Source organism: Onychostoma macrolepis, chromosome 21, assembly GCF_012432095.1.
Source record: "Onychostoma macrolepis isolate SWU-2019 chromosome 21, ASM1243209v1, whole genome shotgun sequence".
NCBI classification, from domain to species: Eukaryota; Metazoa; Chordata; class Actinopteri; order Cypriniformes; family Cyprinidae; genus Onychostoma; species Onychostoma macrolepis.
In genome coordinates, this window is record NC_081175.1 from 24,266,504 (window position 1) to 24,287,404 (window position 20,901).

The 20,901-nt window shown below is 35.6% G+C and overlaps 1 protein-coding gene across 1 annotated transcript; it reads left to right on the plus strand.

The window, feature by feature from the left end:
• Positions 1-798: 798 nt before the first annotated feature.
• LOC131529480 (olfactomedin-like protein 2A) lies at positions 799-19,199 on the plus strand. Its single transcript, XM_058759261.1, has 8 exons — positions 799-952; positions 6,648-6,908; positions 9,457-9,564; positions 10,534-10,722; positions 11,346-11,601; positions 14,860-15,108; positions 15,421-15,606; positions 16,528-19,199. The coding sequence occupies exons 1-8, from the start codon at positions 884-886 to the stop codon at positions 17,139-17,141; spliced, it is 1,932 nt and encodes a 643-aa protein (XP_058615244.1). The 5' UTR covers positions 799-883; the 3' UTR covers positions 17,142-19,199.
• The last annotated feature ends 1,702 nt before the right edge of the window (positions 19,200-20,901 follow it).

Below are 20,901 nucleotides of genomic sequence, written 5' to 3' on the forward strand. Positions count from 1 at the left end.
TAAACTTTATAACAGAATATTATACATTTTAATTGTCCTCTGCTGCCTCCCTCTGGTCATTTACTTCAATACACCTGTTATTGATTTTGTAGAATGTCTGACGACGAACCAAGAGACCCAGAATAAATAAATATAAAATAATTAAAGTAGGAAAGTTCTACGTTGATGAACTAAAAGGACCTGAATTCAAATCAAAATTTAGTTTTGTAAGTGCAGAGGCATGTACAAGTGCTAAAAAAATATAATTAAATTAAATTAAAAATAAGTGTAGAACCCTGCATGGTTAATTAGGCCTATACTTGGCTTTAAAAAATAAAGCCACTTAGCCAATGTAACTTTTAAACATAGGCTACTGTAACTTGCATTATTGCATTATTATAGAAATGATTATATTATTATAATAATTAGTCTAGATTATTATAGGAATAACCCAATAAACTAGGCTAATAATAACCCAATTGTTGATCTAGACAAGTATATGGAAACTATCTAAAGTTCTGTTAATCCTAAAGCAGTGAAAACTGTATCTCTGTGTCCGTCCAACTGGTGCAGTCGCCTATTTACCTTTTCTTTTCTTTTTTTTAAATCGATTTTAACCTGTTCTATATAGTTAATTTTTAAATATAAATATAGTAAAAAATCAGTTTTCATTGGTGATGTGATAGTCATCACATTAAAACCATCTTTTAGGGATTTGCGCGTCCAGTAGATGGAGGCGTTGTGTTAAGATGGCAGAGAGGGCAAGAGAGAGAGAGAGAGAGAGAGAGAGAGAGAGAGAGGTGGTGATGGTAATAATAATGATGATGATGTTGGGTCTGTAGTCTGCAGTCGCATCAGCGCACATCTCACACATTCACACAGAGGAGCTTCACAGACCGGCGAGATGTGGAGGATAGTGGAGCTCGTGGCGTGTTTGCTTATGATGTCCAATCATGTATCATCTCAGAGCAAGGTAAGAAAGAGTCAAAGTTTGAGAATGTGTTTTGCATTTACTTGCACATATTCAGGATATTACTGCAGAACTGACCATGCAAAAATAAATATTTTCTTCGCTCATTTTATTAACATCACTAATCATGCTAATCGTTTCATTTCATTCTTTTATGCATGAACTATTAAAATATAGAACATGATTTATTTTACTTAGTTGCATATAAAAACACACCTGTTCAGTTGTATATCGTTATTATTATTATTTATTAATATATAGAAATATCAGTTTAATTCAAATGTGACTCCCTGCATGATGATATGACATTATTAGTCTATGGAATGGCTTGTTTTCAAAATAAAAGCGGATATATTTGATCATGTTCAGTTGCAGTTCAGCGGGATTTGGTGTTTTTATAGTTGAAATGATTACTCGCACGGGTGGGCGCTTTGAAAGTGTTTGGATTAAACTCTTCAGCAGGCACACACACTGCGCGCAACGCACCACTGGCACGAGTTCAGAGAGTGAAAAATAGCATAATACTGTCTAAAATAACAGGTGCTCAATACTGCTTCTGAGGCTTGTGCTGTGCTGTTCTAACTATAATCTAATACACCTGCACTGAAGAAGATTCGCTTGCTCAGAGGTTTCTCTTTCATAGCTCATTAGTCTTAATGTTAAAATTAAAGATCAACACACAAGACGCATTTCAAAAATGGCACTTAGGAACTTCCATAAAGATATCATATTTATTTATTTATTTTTTTTGCAAGACTGTCAGTGGTTCCTCCAGCAGCCCAATAAAACTGAGAGGTTTTGAGGAATACAAAATTCATATTCGTATTAAGTTCCTCAAGTATAAAATAGCACTGTTGCCTAAAGGTTTTCCAGAGGTTTCACCCTACATAGTGCATCAAGTATCTTTTCATTTTTTTGCATGAAAATTTTCTAAAAAACTGATAGCTGGTATAACAAATGCAGTTTTGTCATGGTGTCTGAAAATAGCATAAGAAACCCCCTCTAAAATGAGGCGACCTGCCTGGTTTAGAAAATATTTGTTTAAATTGGAAAAAAATAAGCTCTGATTTAATTAGCTTCCAATTTTGCCAAAAATGCTAATATTTGCTCTAATTTTTATCCTTTCCGTTTTATTTTAGTATCAGCTATGTGTCAGATGTTTCTACTGAAACTCCTATTATTTTATAGCGCAGTTAAAAAGTGTATAACCTGATATTTTGCATTTAAAAGAATTTGATGAAAAACGTGAGAGTCTATATTGAGATCTCTGACTTTGATTACAGATATCGGTGTCTTTTACAAATCTGAGTGCATCTTTCTCCAACTCTAGAGGAGAAAACGTTTTTTTGTTCTCAGAAGAAAGATCTTAAAAGGAAAAATCTCCATTTGTTCTTTATTTCATCTCATTGCTGTCTAGCACAAATGCTCTATTTTTTTTCTTAAGGTCACCTGTCGTTTTCAGGTAAACCGTAAGGCCTCGACTCACAGGTGTATTTGATTAAAGTTGGAACTGAACACATGAAGGTAGATCTTCAAGAGCAGACCTTAGCATCCTAAATCAAGCATTTGAGTAACAGAGTGCAGAGACATCTGAAAGAAATAAAAAAAATAAAAAAATCCAGCGAGCTGCAAGACAGCAGCTTTCTAATCCGTCATGAAGATTTCCAGTATCCTTCCATTATGATCTCCACTCCAAATGTATTTTTTGGTGACATCCTCAAAGTTTTTCACGCCAGTTGTTCACAATGCACCTAACGAGAAGTGTTTACCACTTCAGTGGAAGCTTCTCTTTAAGCCCTCCAGCTGTGGCGGACAGATGAAAGGCTGACGTGTGAGCGGCGAAAGTCACTTCGGCTAAAACGGTTGATTTCCCAAGAATAAAACTGCACATGAGAAAACGACACTGAGACGTCATGATGCATCAGGAGCCGCACTTATCATAGGTCACGGCTCACTGGAGAGAACGACAGGGCCCCAGTCCTCACTCTTGTCGGATTTCTTTTTTGTTTCATTCATTCCACTAAATTGTTACCTGTGGTGAGCATGAGAAAACAATCTACAAGAGAACGATGGTCCGTTGAAAAATGTGACTGTTTTTACTTAAAAGACAGAGAGGAAAACTTTTTTTTTTTTTTACATTTTCACATGCAAAGCCCAATGCCATGATACTAGGGTGTTGCAGGGCATTATTATATGGTTACTAAATTGAGAGTTTTTTTGCAGTTTTGTAGGTGGTTGCTGACTAGTCAAGTTTGTGATTTTCTGGTCTGTAGATATGGCTCATAACTTAAGTGTAAGCAATAGTAATACTTGTGCATTCCTTAAAGAAACAGTTCACCCAAAAATGATTTTTTAATTTTTTTTTTTACTGGAAATGTACTTACCTTTAGGCCATACAAGATGTAGATGAGTTTGTTTCTTCTTCAGATTTGGAGAAATTTGGCATCAGTTACTAACCAATGGATCCTCTACAGTGAATGGGTGCCGTCAGAATGAGAGTCCAAACAGCTGATAAAAACATCACAATAATCCACAAGTTATCCACACCACTCCAGTTCATCAATTAATGTTTTATGAAGTGAAAAGCTGTGTGTTTGGAAGAAACAAATCTATCATTAGGGTGGTTTGGACTGTTTTTGCTTGTAAACGGTGCTTGATCTGAGCATATTTCTCTCCCTGATTCAGACGAGACAACTTTTTTTCTTTTTCTTTTTTACTGGAGAAAGCAATATTATGGATAAAGGACTCATATTTTCTTTAAGCCCTAATGCAATGGTTTGAAGTTAAAAACCTCTTTGATGGATTTGTTTCTTAGAAACATGCAGCTTTTCATAGTCATAAATTGATGGACTGGAGTGGTGTGGATTACTTATGGATTATTGTGATGCTTTTATCAGCTGTTTCGGCATTCTGACGGCACCCATTCACTGCAGAGCGCAAGTGAGTTGGTGAGCAAGTGATGTGATGCTAAATTGCTCCAAATCTGTTCCATTGAAGAAACTAATTTATCTTAGATGGCCAGCGAATTTAAATTTTTGGATGAACTATTTCTTTAACAAATTGCACTTAAAAGTGGGTCAGTCCAATTTAAGAAGTCTCAAGGCGTTATAGAGGAGGGGTAGGAACGAGAGGAGAAAGACTGTATGAACTAGTGATGGATGGTGGAGGTCTTGAGAGAAAAATTCACATGCTTCTGTTTTTTTTTCTTCATTCCTGGCAGTACGTCAAAGATTGATACTATATATAGCTAAATTAATAATTACCTCAGTAGAAAGTGGATGGCCAAAAAGCCAGTCCAGTTCCTCGCATGGGATTAGAGAGGATTTGACCTATAAGAAGAATTACTCATGTCCTTCCACTTTTATCTGTCCTCTCCTTGTGAAGTTTACATTTCAGAGTTCTCACATTTGTTATATCAGCTGCTGTATGAATCAGAGTTCGTGCATTTATATAGATGAAGCACAGAACGTCTGGCTCCGCTGATCAGTGTTGATCATCATCCTGCACCTGTGATGGTCGGTTAGTCCCTGTGGTCAGTCACAGCTGATATGGGGCAACAAAGAGAGATGGAACGATTAATTCAGCATGGACGGAATAGACAGCAGATTGAAGTCAGTAAGATTTTTTTGAAAGATATTAATATTTTTATTAAATTGATCAAAAGTGACAGTAAAGACATTTATAATGTTCCAAATGATATCAATTTCAAATAAATGCTGCTCTTTTGAACTTTCTATTCATTAAAGAATCCTGAAAAAAACATAATACACATAGTAACATAATAATAATGTTTCTTGAGCAGCAAATCAGCAAATTAGAATGATTTCTGAAGAATCATGTGACACTGAAGACTGCAATAATGATGCTGAAAATTCAGCATTGCATAATAGAAATAAATTATATTTTAAAATATATTCATTTAGAAAACAGTTATTTTAAATTGCATTAATATTTTACCAAATTACTGTTTTCATTGTTTTCAGTTAATAATAACTTAAATTGGATTTGTTCCTTACACAAAGTTGTATGACTTCATAAGACTTTTAATATAGTGTATTTAGAATACTATGCTACTTTTATTGTGCTGTCGGAATGTTTACATAGTGTAAATAACAATAATACACTGTAAAAAGTGAAAGTTGACTTAACTTTAAAAAATTGAGGAAACCCGTTGCCTTAAAATTATTAAGTACATAATAATAATAATAAAAAAATTAAGTGAACTTGACAATTCAATTAACTTATTTTTTTAATTATCATTTACTTAAAATTTTAAGGCAACGGGTTTCCTCAATTTTTTAAAGTTAAGTCAACTTATCACTTTTTACAGTGTACAATATCCAGTAGTTCTATCTCAGCATAGCAAATAATTCTCAGGGATTTGTCACGCTGCCAGCATCTCAGTGGAAGAAATGCATCCCTGCTGAGGAAATCAGAGTGGATTCGCTTATTTTAGCACAACACAGCTGACACTTGCCCTCTGTTTGTTTGGACTTCGGTTGCTATCCTAAACATGCCAGATAATAGCTGGGAAGCTGGGAAAGGGTGATGGTACATCCATGGTGACATGACATTGGCTGATTATATTCTAAATAAATCGGCATGTATATCAATAAACTGATCCCTCAGAAAGATCCAAACACACATAGAAATGTGGGGCAATAGAATAAAAAACATGTTTGAACAGCTAGCTAGCTCATAAATCACCCACATGCCCTTCATAAACACATTATCAGATGTGCAGATCAAGCAATAAGATCTTTCTCACGCTTTAAATTACCAAAGCTGGCAGGGTGTGATGATGTATGTGTTTCCATTTGTTTTTTGAGAAGGTCTCAGAATTGCTGAAGAGGATATAAGTAAGCCAAGACGTTAAGCCTTCTTACACTCTAAAAAATGCTGGGTAAAATATGGACAAACCCAGCGATTGGGTTGTTTTCAACCAACAGTTGGGTTAAATATTTATCAATCGCTGGGTTCGTCCATATTTCACCCATGCAGTGCTGGGTTGTATTTAACCCAGCATTTTTTAGAGTGTACACACACACATATAAATACCTGCAAGAATTTAACTAAGTGCTTTTAGACTTGCACACTATCTAAACCGATCTGAATTAGGACACACTCTGTATGATCTGGCATTCTGTTCTCAGAGGTCAAAGGTCACTCTGTTGAAACCATCTGCTTGTTTTCCACTCAGTCCTTTGACAGTAATGTCCTAGAAGACAGATGAACGGTAACTCTGTTACCCTAAAGATGTGACTGATTTACTCTTGTTAACACAGACTAGTTGATTTTAGGCTGTTCTGTTGAAGCTGAAAGGTTGAGAAAAGATTCTGTGTTTTAGGATTTGGGTTTTATACGTTAAATTCACCATATGACACTAATGACATTTTAGTAATTGAGTAATGATGGAGATGTGGAGCTGGGAAGGAGGAGAGGTCGTAGGTCACTGTAGCACATGTGAGGCACTGATGACCTCTTGACCTCAAACTTTCATATCTGATGTCAGGAAGACAGCAGTTAAAAGTGCTGATCAATAAACTCAAGTCTCAGGTTAACTTGAGACTGACCTGTATTAGAATAAGGACATTTTAATGTCGCATGTCTCTACAGAGAACTAAAGTGTTTTGACGGAAGTGACACTGAAGTAGGTCATGATGTAATTTCCTTCACTTTCTATCCATTTCCCTTTCAGATCTTCGGGGAGGAACAAGTCCGCATGACATCAGAGGGATCCGACTGCCGCTGTAAATGCATCATGCGGCCTTTGACCCGGGACGCATGCGCTCGCTTGCGGACAGGAAGTGTGCGCGTGGAGGATTTTTACACGGTGGAGACGGTGAGTTCCGGAGCCGACTGTAAATGTTCCTGCACGGCTCCGCCCTCCTCTCTCAACCCCTGCGAGAACGAATGGAAGATGGAAAAACTCAAGAAACAGGCGCCAGAACTGCTCAAGGTAGGCCATGTTCACTTTTTACTTTTAAAATACATCCCTTATTCAAATTTACCATAGTTCTTGCATGAAAACCATAGGTTCTTTCATGCCCTACTTCACTGTAAAAAGTGATAAGTTGACTTAACTTAAAAATTGAGGAAACCCGTTGCCTTAAAATTAATAAGTAAATTATAATAAAAAATATATATATATATTTTTTTTATTATTATTATTATGTACTTAATAATTTTAAGGCAACGGGTTTCCTCAATTTTTTTAAGTTAAGTCAACTTAACTTAATTTTAAAAACTTTTAAAAAAATTTGTATTGATGGTTTAAAATGTGTGATTTTTTAATTTTTAATTTAAAGCTGCAGTCCATAACTTTTGGCACTCTAGCGGTTAATAAACAGAACTGCGTGCGTCTTGCGGAAGAACATTGTAGCCGGAGCTACCTCTCTGTTTATGTCTATGACGAAACACGCAGGTTCTGTGCTACTCCGCAGCGGTACCTACCCGAACCAGTCTAAAATAGTCAGAATATAAACATGTATTATAGGTGTACCGAAGTGATTCTGGTCAAGCCAAAAACACGGTTTGGAAAATGCATTCATTGTGTACTCGCTTATTATATCACAGATCCAGGCTGAAAATTACAACTTGACTCATTTAAACATTATTAAACATTAATGATGCTCTACTGTATTACTTAAACCTGTTATTGTACATGTTTGCATTGCATTTTAACAATCTTTAATGTTCTTTCAAAGTTATATTTAGTATTTAATAACCTAAATCATTGGAATGTTTATTTTTTTTTCTAAAACGTAAATAAAATGGAATGCTCCCTTAAGGTTCACATAACCAAGAAAAAAAAAAAAAAAAAACTGGATGTTGAACTTAATTTGAACTTTAGCAAAAATCACTATGCACTTTCAAAGCACCCAGCTAACATTATTAAAACATTTTTAGAATATATTTTTATTACCTGGGTAATGTGTTTGGATATTAGAGAATCAGGAAAGGAAGTGCTCTTTTCGAGGTTAACAGCACACTTATTCACTAGAGAATGTAGGACGGCAGAATTCATGTATGCGGCACACGTGTTCGCAAGTGTGTTTTTATAGCACCTGTCCTCTTTCCTCTGCATCATTCCTGTCTGGTTCACTCTTTCCGTCTTTTTGCTTTTTTGTCCATCTGTCTGAGCATTCCAGTCCATATCTCCACATTACACACACACACACAGAGCCAAATCCCGCCAGATTTGGTTCTGCTAAAGGCCTCAAAATCATTCAGCAACCTTTAGGCAGTATTTAAGCACAATGGTTTTAATATTTCCACCTCAAACATTTGCTGATCTTGTGCTGTTTAGCTCCAAGCATGTGGCTCTGTTTTGACCTCGCTGCAGTTTCTTCATACTGTATCTGTTGGATTCACATGAAGCCGTAAATAACCATGACAGTCAAGCTGTTACACGGCTGAACTCTCTGCAGCACGCGTCAACAATAATAAGCATATGAGGAGATACTGTTTATCTTTTTCCTATTGAAAAAAACAGTTTAAATCCAAACTACTTTTTTTTTTTTTTCTGGTCTACACTCTTAAAAAATAATTTTCTGCCAAGTTCTGCCAAGGTTCTCTCAAAGTCATAAACCAACATTATTCCAGTAATGATGATAGGATGTTTGTTAAAAGTTATGTTCTAAAAACATTAACAAAAAAGTTATTTATAAATCATTAATGGAACTTTTTTCTGAAACGTTTGACTAATGGTTTTTAAATGTAACTTCTTTTTATAGAATGTTGAGAGGACATTTCCCTATAAGTTTCAAAACATTTTTGAAACATTTTGAACATTCAGAAATAACTAGAAATCTGCACCGCGGAAGATTTACAGCATGTACAATGTGGGTCATTATCACATACCTTAGTTACATAGTCTGAGACCACTAGTGAAAATGCTTCTGTTTTGCATTTCTGGGATTAGTAAGATTATTTTATTTATGCAAAATGATAAAATGGAATGTTCACTGAATGTTCATATATAACCAAGAAGAAACATTTTTGAAACATTTTGAACATTCAGAAATAACTATTTTGAGAAATAACTTATTGGGAAGGGGGAACGTTAGCAAAACATTCATAGAACAAATTTTGTTAGCTTGGAAGGTTTTAAAAAGGGCTTTTCGCAGTGATGGCATAGAAGCAAAGAGCATAGATGGCTCTTTCAGTGAACAGATCTTACAATGAAGGATATCTTTCCACAATTTTTCCACTAAAGAGAACCTTTTTGGAATGAAAAGTTTCCTTGGATGTTAAAGGTTCTTCACGGAAACATCAATGCCAGTATGTTTTTAAGAGTGTAGCCGGTGGACAAGCATTTTTCTGGTGAAGCTGGTTGACCAAAGTAGAAATATATTATTAATCATTATTGTTGATCATTGACATGACAAACTGCAAACATTTTTAAGAACTGTTCATTATTGCAGATTCATGAAACCCAAGCTGCTTTGTTAACCTCCAAAACTAATTTTCCACTCATGTTTGAAAGTCTGTTTCTTTGTGTGCAGCTGCAGTCCATGGTGGACCTTCTGGAAGGAACTCTCTTCAGTATGGACCTACTTAAAGTTCACTCGTACATCAATAAGGTGGTGTCTCAAATGAACAACCTAGAGGAGGTGAGTGTGATGGTACTACTGAGTGCGTGTGAACATACACGTGAACATTAATGAGCCGTGGCTGGATTTAACTGGACTCAGGACATTCTGTAGCTACCCACAATGCTCTGGATAAAGTTATTATCCGTTATACTGCTCCACTTTGGCTTGAGGGATGGGAAAATAATGTGCGTGTAAGAAAGAGCAGGACAGAGAGAGGAAATGTCCAAAGGACAAAACCACAGTCATGTAATAGTCACACTTATGCACTCTGTTTTTATTTCCAATTAAATTTTGTTCATTATCGGATAAAGCTGGGCTAGAAATCTGCACCGCGGAAGATTTACAGCATGTACAATGTGGGTCATTATCACATACCTTAGTTACATAGTCTGAGACCACTAGTGAAAATGCTTCTGTTTTGCATTTCTGGGATTAGTAAGATTATTTTGTTTATGAAAGAAATGAAGACTTCTTTTAGAATCCTGAAAGAAAATGTATCACATGATCATCATTTGTATGACATTTTCCTTAAAAAATATTAATCAGCACAGCAGTTTTCTACACTGATAATAATAAGAAATGTTTTTGAGCAGCAAATCAGCATATTAGAATGATTTCTGAAGGATCAAGTGACACTGGAGTAATGATGCTGAAAATTCAGCTTTGCATCACAGAAATAAATGATAGAAATAGAAAATAGTTACTTTAAATTGCAATAATATTTCCCAATTTTACTGTATTTTTGAGCAAATAAGAGATAAAAAATAAATAAATTATAAAACCTCAATGACTTCAAACTTTTGAATGGTAGTGTATTACATTGTATTATCAGCATAACAATTTGAGTAAAAAGTTGAATTGAAAGATGACCGTTTAAGTTTTATGCAGATGCATTTATTTATACAAATATATTTAGATGCGGGTGCTTTTATTTATACAAATATATTTGGGGCAGTTGTGTGATTTAAAGCTGTGTATCTCACCCAGATGATAAAGATGAACCTCTCTCGGGAGAATGACTTTGTGAGAGACAGTGTGGCAACTCTGACCAACCAGCTACGGCAGTATGAGAACCATTCTGACATCATGATGAGCATAAAGAAAGAACTGTCCAATCTGGGCCTTCAGCTGCTGCAGAAAGACTCCACCGCCTCAGGCCCTAAAAGCAAAGCTCAGGTAAGGGTCGTGACCTTTCATCTCTGACTTTAGCCATTTGAGTATATTATGTAAAAAAGATAAAAATTTAAGTTCTAGTTAATTTGCTATGCAGGAAATCAGGGAAACAGCAGGGATTTTCTGCTCATTCATTTCTACACATTGCAAATAGTGGCAATTATCTGCACCTCAATATTGTAGTACATTATAAAACAGTATGCAATAACGTATTGAATGTAAATTATAATGTTAATCCTACACCTCCCTGATACTTTATTTTCTACTTTTTATTTCCTTCATTTTTATTGAAAATTAATTTTTGATTTATTTCGATGTGATATGAGATTTGAAAAGGGAGAAAAAAGTTCAGCAAAAGGCGGATTTGAACCCAGGTCGATCGTGTCAAAAAGACTACAGTACACGATTTAACATCTACGCCACTGAAGATTTTGTAGTGTTGAGTACACCAAACACACGTTGGTGGGTGGAGTTAGTGTAAATAGCCTCTGCCAACAAGGCGGGCTATTTGCACTTAGTGAAAATGGACACTCCGTATATGATTACATACAGTATGTAAGTGTACATGGAGTTTTTAGGATGAGATCTCTAACATCTGTTGAACTAGACATGTGTTATGTTTGTAGGACACACTGGGGACAAATATTAAAGATGCTTCAAAGTTTCCAGCAAAGAAACCAGAAAAGGGGAAACCTCCACCAAAGCCAGTAAAGGAAAAGCCGGCCAAGCCGAAGAAAGAGACCGCAAAACCAAACAAGCCCGGTAAACCAGAGCAAACAGAACTGCCCAGTAAAACCAAACCATCACAGAACCAGCCAGGACTCATCCGGGGAATCACATACTACAAAGCCACCAAAACGGATGAGACAGGCAACCAAAAAGGTAAGACACAGCTAATTCTTATCCCCTTTATTCAAACTGATCCCCAAAGGATTTGGCATTTATTAAATACATTATAATTCTTTGCGGTACTATCAGATTTAGTCAGATTGTGGGGACAGATGTTCACCAGTTTTGCCCACAAAAGTTTAGATATGTCACACACCCAGAAACACACATTCTTGTAAAGACAAACTTGTTTCCTTTGTGTTCCCCATAGAAGCACAGCTGCTTGTATCCACGCCAGTCCAGACACACACTTAATTCGATATTAGCACAGACACACTCTCATAACCCAAAACACATGTGCACACATTCATATCCACACAGCCAATAAACTAATAGACAATAAACTAACATACAATAAACCACTTCATCTGCAGAAAATGTAAAACAGTTTTCTGGTAGTATGACAAGGATCTGGTCTGGCATACAATTATTAATATGGGGACTCGTGTGCACACACACACACACACACACACACAAACCTGCTCATTTGTAATCAGATGTGAGTATATGGTTCAGAGCAGAATACATTGTCAAAGGAATTGTCTGTATCATATGGAAGCTTATTTCCACCCCAAAATAACTTTTGTCTCACAATTCGGACTTTTTTCTTGCAATTCTTAGTTTCGTATTTTTTTTTAAATTTTATATAAACTATAAAGAAGTGTAAAACATAAACCTGTAATTCTGAGAAGAAAAGTCTGAATTATGAAATAAAAAGCCATTTTTTTTTATTCTGTGGTGGAAATAAAAGAAAGAAAAGAACTGTGAGATATAAAGTTAGAATTCAGAGAAAAAAGGTGAAAATTATGAGATGTAAAGGAAATAAATCTGTATTGCAAGATGTTAATTCACAATTATGAATTTATAACTTACAGCTGCAAGATATAAACTCATAATTCTTCATATGTAAAATATTACCTCGCAATTGTGAGACAAATTTTTTTAAAGTTTTATTAATAAGCTTCCATAGTATCATAATACTCACAAACACAGAGACACTTTTTCACACGTAAATCTGCCAGATGAGCTGATGAAAAGTGAAATTACACATTACACACTTTGCTATTTAATACCCTTGACGTATGTTGATTTTATAAAAACGCAAATTATAAATATCACCAGTGCTAATTCTAACCCTAAAATAAAACTTTTAGCTTTTTTTTTTTTACAATTTAAAAAAATCCTTTACTTATTAACCTGATCACCATAAGAACTGCATCTACAGTTTCAAATCAAGTAATTTTGATTCAGTTTTCCAATCGAGGAAGTCCTTGAATGTCCTCAAAGGGAGGTTTTGTTGGATTTCTCTCTCTTTTGGGATATTTTTGGCCCTAAACTATAGCCGAGTACACACACACTGAAGTCTCACATAATGAACATCTCACAGTGAAACTGGATCTCAGGATCTTGGGACTAGATGATCCAGCACTCACATTAACAGGATACTAGTGTAGGACGCCAGCCAGAGAACCAGTGACTTTAGAGTCTGAAATGACAGCCAACATGCACTAATGAATTAGCTTCAGTTTCTGATGCACGCATGACATTCATATCGGCTGCAGGGTTTCTACAAAACCCAGCCAAATGTCTCCAATTCAACAGTGTTTCCATTCATTTTGGGCAGGCGGCCTCACTTCCTGTTTAAGTCCTAGATGGGTTCCTCTTGCCTGACGGGCTCCATGGTTACCGTCATTTGTGATTGCGGCAGCACTGATTTTTTTTCTTTTAATTATACAATAATGGTTCTGAAAGCAGCCCAATCAATGGCATCTTTAGTGGCATGTAATGCGGTCTGATCTAATCTTGTGTTATCCATAGGCGTAACCTAATCACTGCTACCCAAATTGGGTCCTGAGTATTTCAGTTCATGTTAGATACAATCACAAGGAATTTGATTAAAGCATAAATTACTGTAAACGAACGGCTCTTAGATTAGTCCATATACACTAGCACTTTAGAAACGTCTCACATTGCAATTTTGGTTTGCAGATAAAAACCCAAAATAAGGTTGAGTTTTAAAAATCTTGAGATGTTGTAAGTAATGTGCCACTGTGCCAATCTTCAAATTCTGCATACCATGTAAAGTTGGATGGATAAAGTTGGATGGAAGTTGGATAACCTATGCTTTGTATCCACTGAATGTTTATTGTCAGCTAAAATTGAGATTTTTTTTTAGCGTTTCGTCAGTTAAAACAAACTGTACCTCAGAAGCCTTGTCTTTGTTCACATCAAATTGAACATGACATCTCCTCAGACTAAGGTCTATTTAATTTTGTTAGCGTGTCTTGGCTATTGGGCTGGATTTGTTTGACTGGTTTAAGATAATGTATAACAGAGCTGTGATGGAGATTCAGTATGATCTGTCCGGACAGGAATGCAAAGCCAATACAAAAGCCGGCAGACCAAGCCTAAGTCAAGTAAATATGTTCTAATAAACATGAATTACTTTTACTATTAAAAGCAATTTATTTTTGTTGCCCCACCCTGTGATCTAATGTACAGTAATCGAATCCAGTCTCGTAAATATAGCTTTCCCACAATCCTATGCCACCCCAGCAGGTGCACTACCAGAGTAAATATGACAAACCCTGGTGAGATTGAGCATGTTATATGCTAAACATGAGAAACCAGGTGTGTTCATATTTTTGGAAAGCAGTTTGGCAAAATACTCTCTCGAACGTCAACTTATAACTACTTTGTTTTTAGATGCAAGTCATCTTGTCCTGGAAGTGTTGAGTAATTGGTGTAGAAACGGATTTAAAACTCAAACTTTGACATGTCAACAAGTTTTATTGGCATTACAATGTTTCCAGAGACTTTATGTACCCACACAGAGCAGATGTAGGAAATAAATAGGTCTGCGCTTGGCTCTTGTGTATTATTTCAGAATTTGTCAAGTCATATGCAATACCGGTCAAGAGTTTGGAATTATTAAGATTTATTTGTAAGAAGTCTTTTATGCTCACCAATGCTGCATTTATTTGATCAAAAACATACAGTAAGAAAACAACAACAGTAATATTCTAAAATATTTTTACAATTTAAAAGAACTGTTTTCTATTTGAGTATATTTTAGAATGTAATTTACTTTTGTGATGCAATGCTGAATTTTCAGTATCATTACTCCAGTCTTCAGTGTCACATGATACTTTAGAAATCATTCTAATATGCTGATTTGCTACTCAACACACATTTCTTATTATTATCAATGTTGAAACTGTTAATCTCTCTGTTTTTATGTTTCATTTGAAGAGAGACCTGATGAAACGGATACGTTGCTTGAGGTAGGGGTAGAGGAAGAGGAAAGTACCATAATTCCCGACACCTTAGTAACAGAGACAACCCCGGCAACTGTACCCATGACAATGACAACAACAACCACTCCTCCCACAACAACCCAGAGGGTGACAACAACCAGCAGAACAATATACAGAGAGGAGCGACCAGCTCCAACCATTGCACTAGTGCTGGACAATACCAGTAACAACTCATACATTGCAGGTACGGTAGATTTCAACACAATCTTATGATAATTCGTAAATATAAAAAAAAAAAAAAAGTCTAAAAATTCATATGGAATCAACACTTTCTAAAATAGTTATGTTTTCCTGTGAGATCGGATTGTATATTTACAATGAAAGACGTTTAATAGAAAAGTAGCACAACAAAAATTATCCTAAACTAAAACCAAGATATAAGATACCAAATATATTGTTCTGAAAACAATGTAAACTGGAATGAAACAATGCAAATGTAAATGTAACTAAAACTAAACTTTGAATAAAAATGAGCAAATTATATGTTTTTTGGCAGTTAAAGAGCAAAGCTGTGAAGGGACGCTGGCCTCCGTTGATCTGCCGGTCAAGCAGCACAGTTACGGTAGGAATGAGGGCGCATGGATGAAGGATCCCACCGCCAAAGACTCCAAAATCTACGTCACCAACTATTACTACGGCAACAACCTTGTGGAGTTCCGGAACTTGGATAACTTTAAACAGGGTGTGTAAGATAATTCGTACTTAATGCTGTTATTTATTGAATGCAGCTGTCTCGAGACAATATGATAGACATTTGAGGCAATACCTTTTGTGTGACTCAGATCAATTCACAGAGGACACTGTGTGTTTTGAATTAAAAGGTCTTCATATTGTTTTTAGGAAACAATGATAGGGATTTTCTTTGGATAAGGTTTGGATTTTTGGGTAACTGTAAATGTGAATGGTATTAATGTCTGTTCTTGAGAACAAGCCAGTTTGTTTTTGTGTCTGGGTGTGTGCTGCTCAGTAAGTGTGAGTGTGTGTGTGTGTGTGTGTCTGGCCCTGGAACAAGAGAAAGAGTTTGGAAGATGTTCCAGTTGATTTTAGTGTGTGTTTGTGTGCCTGTTTAGACTGGTATTAATATACTTCTAAAAATATTTCCTGTTAAGACAGAGCTAGGGGAGTCATACACTGAATTTTTTAGGGGGCAACAATGGCAGCTTTGGCTCGCTTGGCTAAATAACCTTAGGGCAAAAAAATTATTTTTCTAATGCATAATTTCCTTTTTTAGCTACAGTCAAGTTTTTATTTATTTATTTTTATGTTGCATTTAAAATCTACCTTTTACATTTCAAATTCCTCGGTTTTGTGGGTTTATGTTAGGGTGAGGTCACATTTACTGTTGTTTTGCAAATTTTGGCATGCAAAATCCAGTTGTTTCAGTAGGAATCTATGCAACTGGGAGTTTTGCTTGAAGCTGAATCATTTGCCCCTGCAGATTTCTCAACAGGTTCAAGTTGAGTGACTGTATCCAATAGAAAACTGATTGGTTTGAACATGAGCTGTGCTTTATGAATCCCTACTCAATAGAAAATTGACTTTTTTGCCAACAAAATTTTGTTATTGTGCGCATTTTATGCACTTCTCTCTCTTTTCCTGGCAGGCCGTTGGAGTAACCTGTACAAGCTGCCTTATAACTGGATCGGAACGGGTCATGTTGTGTACAGAGGAGGGTTTTACTATAACCGAGCCTTCACGAAGAACATCATCAAATACGACCTCAAGCAACGGTTTGTAGCCGCCTGGTCTCAGCTCCACGACGTCGTCTATGAAGACACCACACCTTGGAAGTGGAAAGGCCACTCTGATATTGACTTCGCCGTGGACGAGAACGGACTTTGGGTCATTTACCCATCTGTTGACGATGACTACGGACAGGCCGAGGTCATTGTAGTCAGTAAACTAGATCCTAATGACCTGTCTGTCAAAAAGGAGACCACGTGGAGGACAAGACTGCGAAGAAATTCATTCGGGAACTGCTTCATAATATGTGGCGTCCTGTACGCGGTGGACATTTACAATCAGCGGGAAGGGGAGGTTTCGTATGCGTACGACACGCTCACGGGGGCCGAGGCATCTCCGAGTTTACCGTTCATTAACGAATACGGGTTCACCACACAAGTCGATTACAACCCGAAAGAGAAGGTTCTGTATGCCTGGGACAATGGACACCAGCTCACCTATAACATCAACTTTGTAGAGCAAGAAAATAAATAAAATCAGACTTTATCAATTTTATCTACTCAAAGCAAAAGCCACTTCCTGATTGTAACTGCCTCATTGGTTCCACTGACAAATGCTCTTTTGAAACGGTGAATCGTCTCCTAATAGACTTTAATAGACATTTGTTAGATATTATATAAGAACAAAGGGATTACATAACCGCTGCTCTAGAATTCACTACCAGATCTAGAATCCTGTCGAACGAAATCTAAAGGCCCTTTCACATGATTCACATCAACATTCTCAATGCATTAAGCTACTCCCAGCTTCTTGTTGTGCACAGGTTGACCCATATTGACACATTTTGAATTAGCATACAATTACACAACGCTTACAAAAGTTAACCAATTTCATCTTCACTCCACATGCCGCTGAAAGCATGATTATTGAAAACTTTGTATAACGTCCCTTTTTTTTTTTGCTACTTAAAACAGGATAGGTTTTCGAATTTGCACATAACACTTGTCCTAACATCCAATTAAGTTCTAATACGACTCATGTGAAAGGTTCTAAAGTGTTCACAATTGACCCTTCGCAAAAACCCAATGCTGTTGCTGTGTCCGACAAGCCATGGCGGTCTCATTTTTAGCGGCACATGAACCGATCATCTCTTTCTCTTCACTAGTTATAGCATGAAATTAACATGAAAGAACATCAGAAGGTATCTTGTTTCAACTGTGGAAAGACGACAATGCACACCATTTTTCAAGTTCAAGTCTGACGTTAATCTACTCTCCTACCTGGTTTGTTTGTCCGACAAAAATGGTAGATTCGGCGTAATGATTGGACAGATCGCCTGTCAATCAAACTCCTTTCGAAGGGTCAATTACAACTTCTAGAACTTTGAGATCATTTTACTCTGTATTAAAAAGCCCTTACAAATGTTTACATAATTTACACTGTCCTAATCAGGCATGTTGCAATAAAGCATCATCAAACAATACAATTTTTGTATATAATACATTTTAATAATTACATTTAAATATAAAATTAATAAAGTCAAAATATCTAAAAATCTTAAAACATTATAACTTTACTTAAGAAGCATCACTGGATTAATTTTTTTATGGATTAGATCTTAAATACAAGTGTATTTTGTCTTGTAATTCTTACATTTCTACCTGTTTTAAGAGTAAAAAAAGTTTAAAAAAGTGAAAAAAATCTGCTGCGGTAAAACAAAATACATTTATATTTCAAATATAATGTATTTTGCTTCTCCAATGAATTGATCTTGTTTAAAGGATAGATATTTTAACAGGTAAATTAGACAAAAACATATATTAAGAAAAGTATATCAAGCAGCGAATCTCACTGGTCTGAAATCCTGCTGGTGACAAATGTCTTATTCATCGCTCCTGGTTAGGACATGTGTAAACCATTAAGTTAAGAGTTTCGTGACTTGCTCTTCTTTAACACAAATAAAAGCTTGTCATGCCAACCACACCAACAACATAACATAACCTCATGTTTCATGTACCTGTAATGATATTTTATAAACATAACAAGCATTCTGAAGGAAAAATGTTATATGTTTTATATGAAAATTGTCTTCCAGTGTTTCGGCCCATATAGCCTCAGCGGACTGGTAAAGCATGACATCATAATGGAGAAAGAATGCTTTGTGTGCTAATGGGAGCGTATGATTATGTTTGGGAGTCTCTTCAACGACTGGGAAGGGTTATGTATAGAATGTTTATAACAGGCAGGTTGTGCGAGGAAAGCCTGACGCATACGGATACATATGTCATGTATAAACAGTTTAACGGTCTTTAGAATGTTGTTTTATAGCAGTTTGTTGTCCTCGTGCCCTCTGTAAATAGCAGAATATTTTTTATTTTGTTTTGACTGAGTTTTAGAAACACAATCTTCCCAAGAGGAAGAGATTTCTTTAACTCTGTCAATGCAGCATGTCTGATTTTAATAAACTCTAATTGGATTTTGTTAAATGTGCATTTGGTATTGTGAAATATATTTCTAAACAGATTAAAAAGACTTCTGGGATGGAAGTGGGAGTAGTTTCTGGTTTGTGGGATCGTGTGGGTTTTGTTAAAGAAAGCCTCGAAGGCCATGAAATCAAAATTGACCCCATTTATTGTCTTAATGCATGTCACTGGTCTTATTGTGAATGCTTCATCCGTGCATTTTTATATTTGTTTTTGAATTTGCAATCTTTAATCATAATGTAACTTGTTCTTCACTTTTCACAATCCAATCAACAACCTATGGGTAAAATCAAGTCTCACTCAGTTTTTTTTTTTCTTTCTTCGCTTGATAGTTGTCTCAATCTGAAATATGTCACATTACAGTAGTAAAGTCAGTAGCAATTTCTTTTTCATGAATCATAAATATTAGATGAAAAACATGTGCTTAAAAAACTTTCCTTGCCAATTGGCTGAAATAAAATGAGTTTGAGTTGTACCTTGTAGTACTAAAATTAGTACAACTAAAAATGAAAAAAAAAAAAAAAAACCCTAATAAGATTTGTATTATTAATATTATTATTTTCACAATCCAATCAACAACCGATGGATAAAATCAAGTCCCATTCTGTTTTTTTTCTTCTTTTATAGTTATTTTACTCTGAAAAATGTCATGTTGTGGCAGTAAAATCAGTTGCAACTTCTGTCTCATGTCGATTAAAAAATAAATTGACAGGCTTTATGATATTTAGCAATAAACTGTTACAAAATATTGCATTAGCTTTCAGAATTTTACTAAGGCCGGCAATGAAGGGTGTCATATACAGTGTAAATGGTTTTTCATTATGATAAGTGACTGCAAACTTGGATCTAATTTGCTTAATTTTCTCCCTGGTGTAATAGTGTTAACAGAAAATAACTGGCTATGCATTTATTATTTTTTTGACTTAATATTTAACAAATTTTTAATAAACAAGAAAATCACTGCTTGATTTTATTCACGCCGCAGTTCACGCTGGGAACCCAAGCACCAATATACTGTGGACATCACACTATTACAGGTAATCTATAAATATACAAGAGATCACAGTAATGCAAACACAGATGATCATTGTTATTTTACAGATCAGTGCTGTTACATCAGTCATTTCCTGAGGCTGTTCACTGTTATATATTGCTGCGAGGATCTATAGGACTGAATTCAAAGGGTGTGTTTTGTGGGCCTTTGTTGCAATGGTCAGTGTTCTTGTCAGTGGATAATTGGTCAGTTAGTGTGTTTTGTTGTTTTTGAGCGGTTTTCTCTCTCTGATGGGCGGTTCTGTGTGGTAGTCCAGTGTTTTTGGCAGTAGTCGCGTCTGTAAATCATTTAGATTAACTCTGCGGAACACAAGAGGAGTTTGTTTTAATAACTGTGGAGTGATGTTATGGAGAACGAAACTGTAAAATCTGTAATCTGCAATTAATCAAACTTCCAATGAAGAGAATCAGGCAGCGGATGAGAGACGTGCCTGAAAGCACTTTATGGTTTTGGCTGAAGCTACGGATAGTTTGAGGAGGAGAGAGAAGACACTAGTTTCTCAGAAACAAGATAATGTGAGAATGTTTTAACAATTGCTGTTAATAATTCACACATGGTAACATTACAGATGTTTTTAGGCAGGGTTATTTTCGTTAAATAAAAATAAAAACATTTTCATTACTTGAAATAAAATCAGCATTAAATGAAATAAAATTAAATACATAAAGCCTAGGCAACATTTATTTATTTAGTTTAAGTACTAAAGTAAATAAAACTAAATAAATCAAAACTAAAACTTAAAATAAATTTAATAAAA

Bases quoted from the DNA above. Each gene is read 5' to 3' on its own strand.
- LOC131529480 (XM_058759261.1), top strand. From the start codon at position 884: ATGTGGAGGATAGTGGAGCTCGTGGCGTGTTTGCTTATGATGTCCAAT. The intron at 953-6,647 runs GTAAGAAAGAGT...TTTCCCTTTCAG, and splicing joins ATGTATCATCTCAGAGCAAG to ATCTTCGGGGAGGAACAAGT. The intron at 11,602-14,859 runs GTAAGACACAGC...TTTCATTTGAAG, and splicing joins TGAGACAGGCAACCAAAAAG to AGAGACCTGATGAAACGGAT.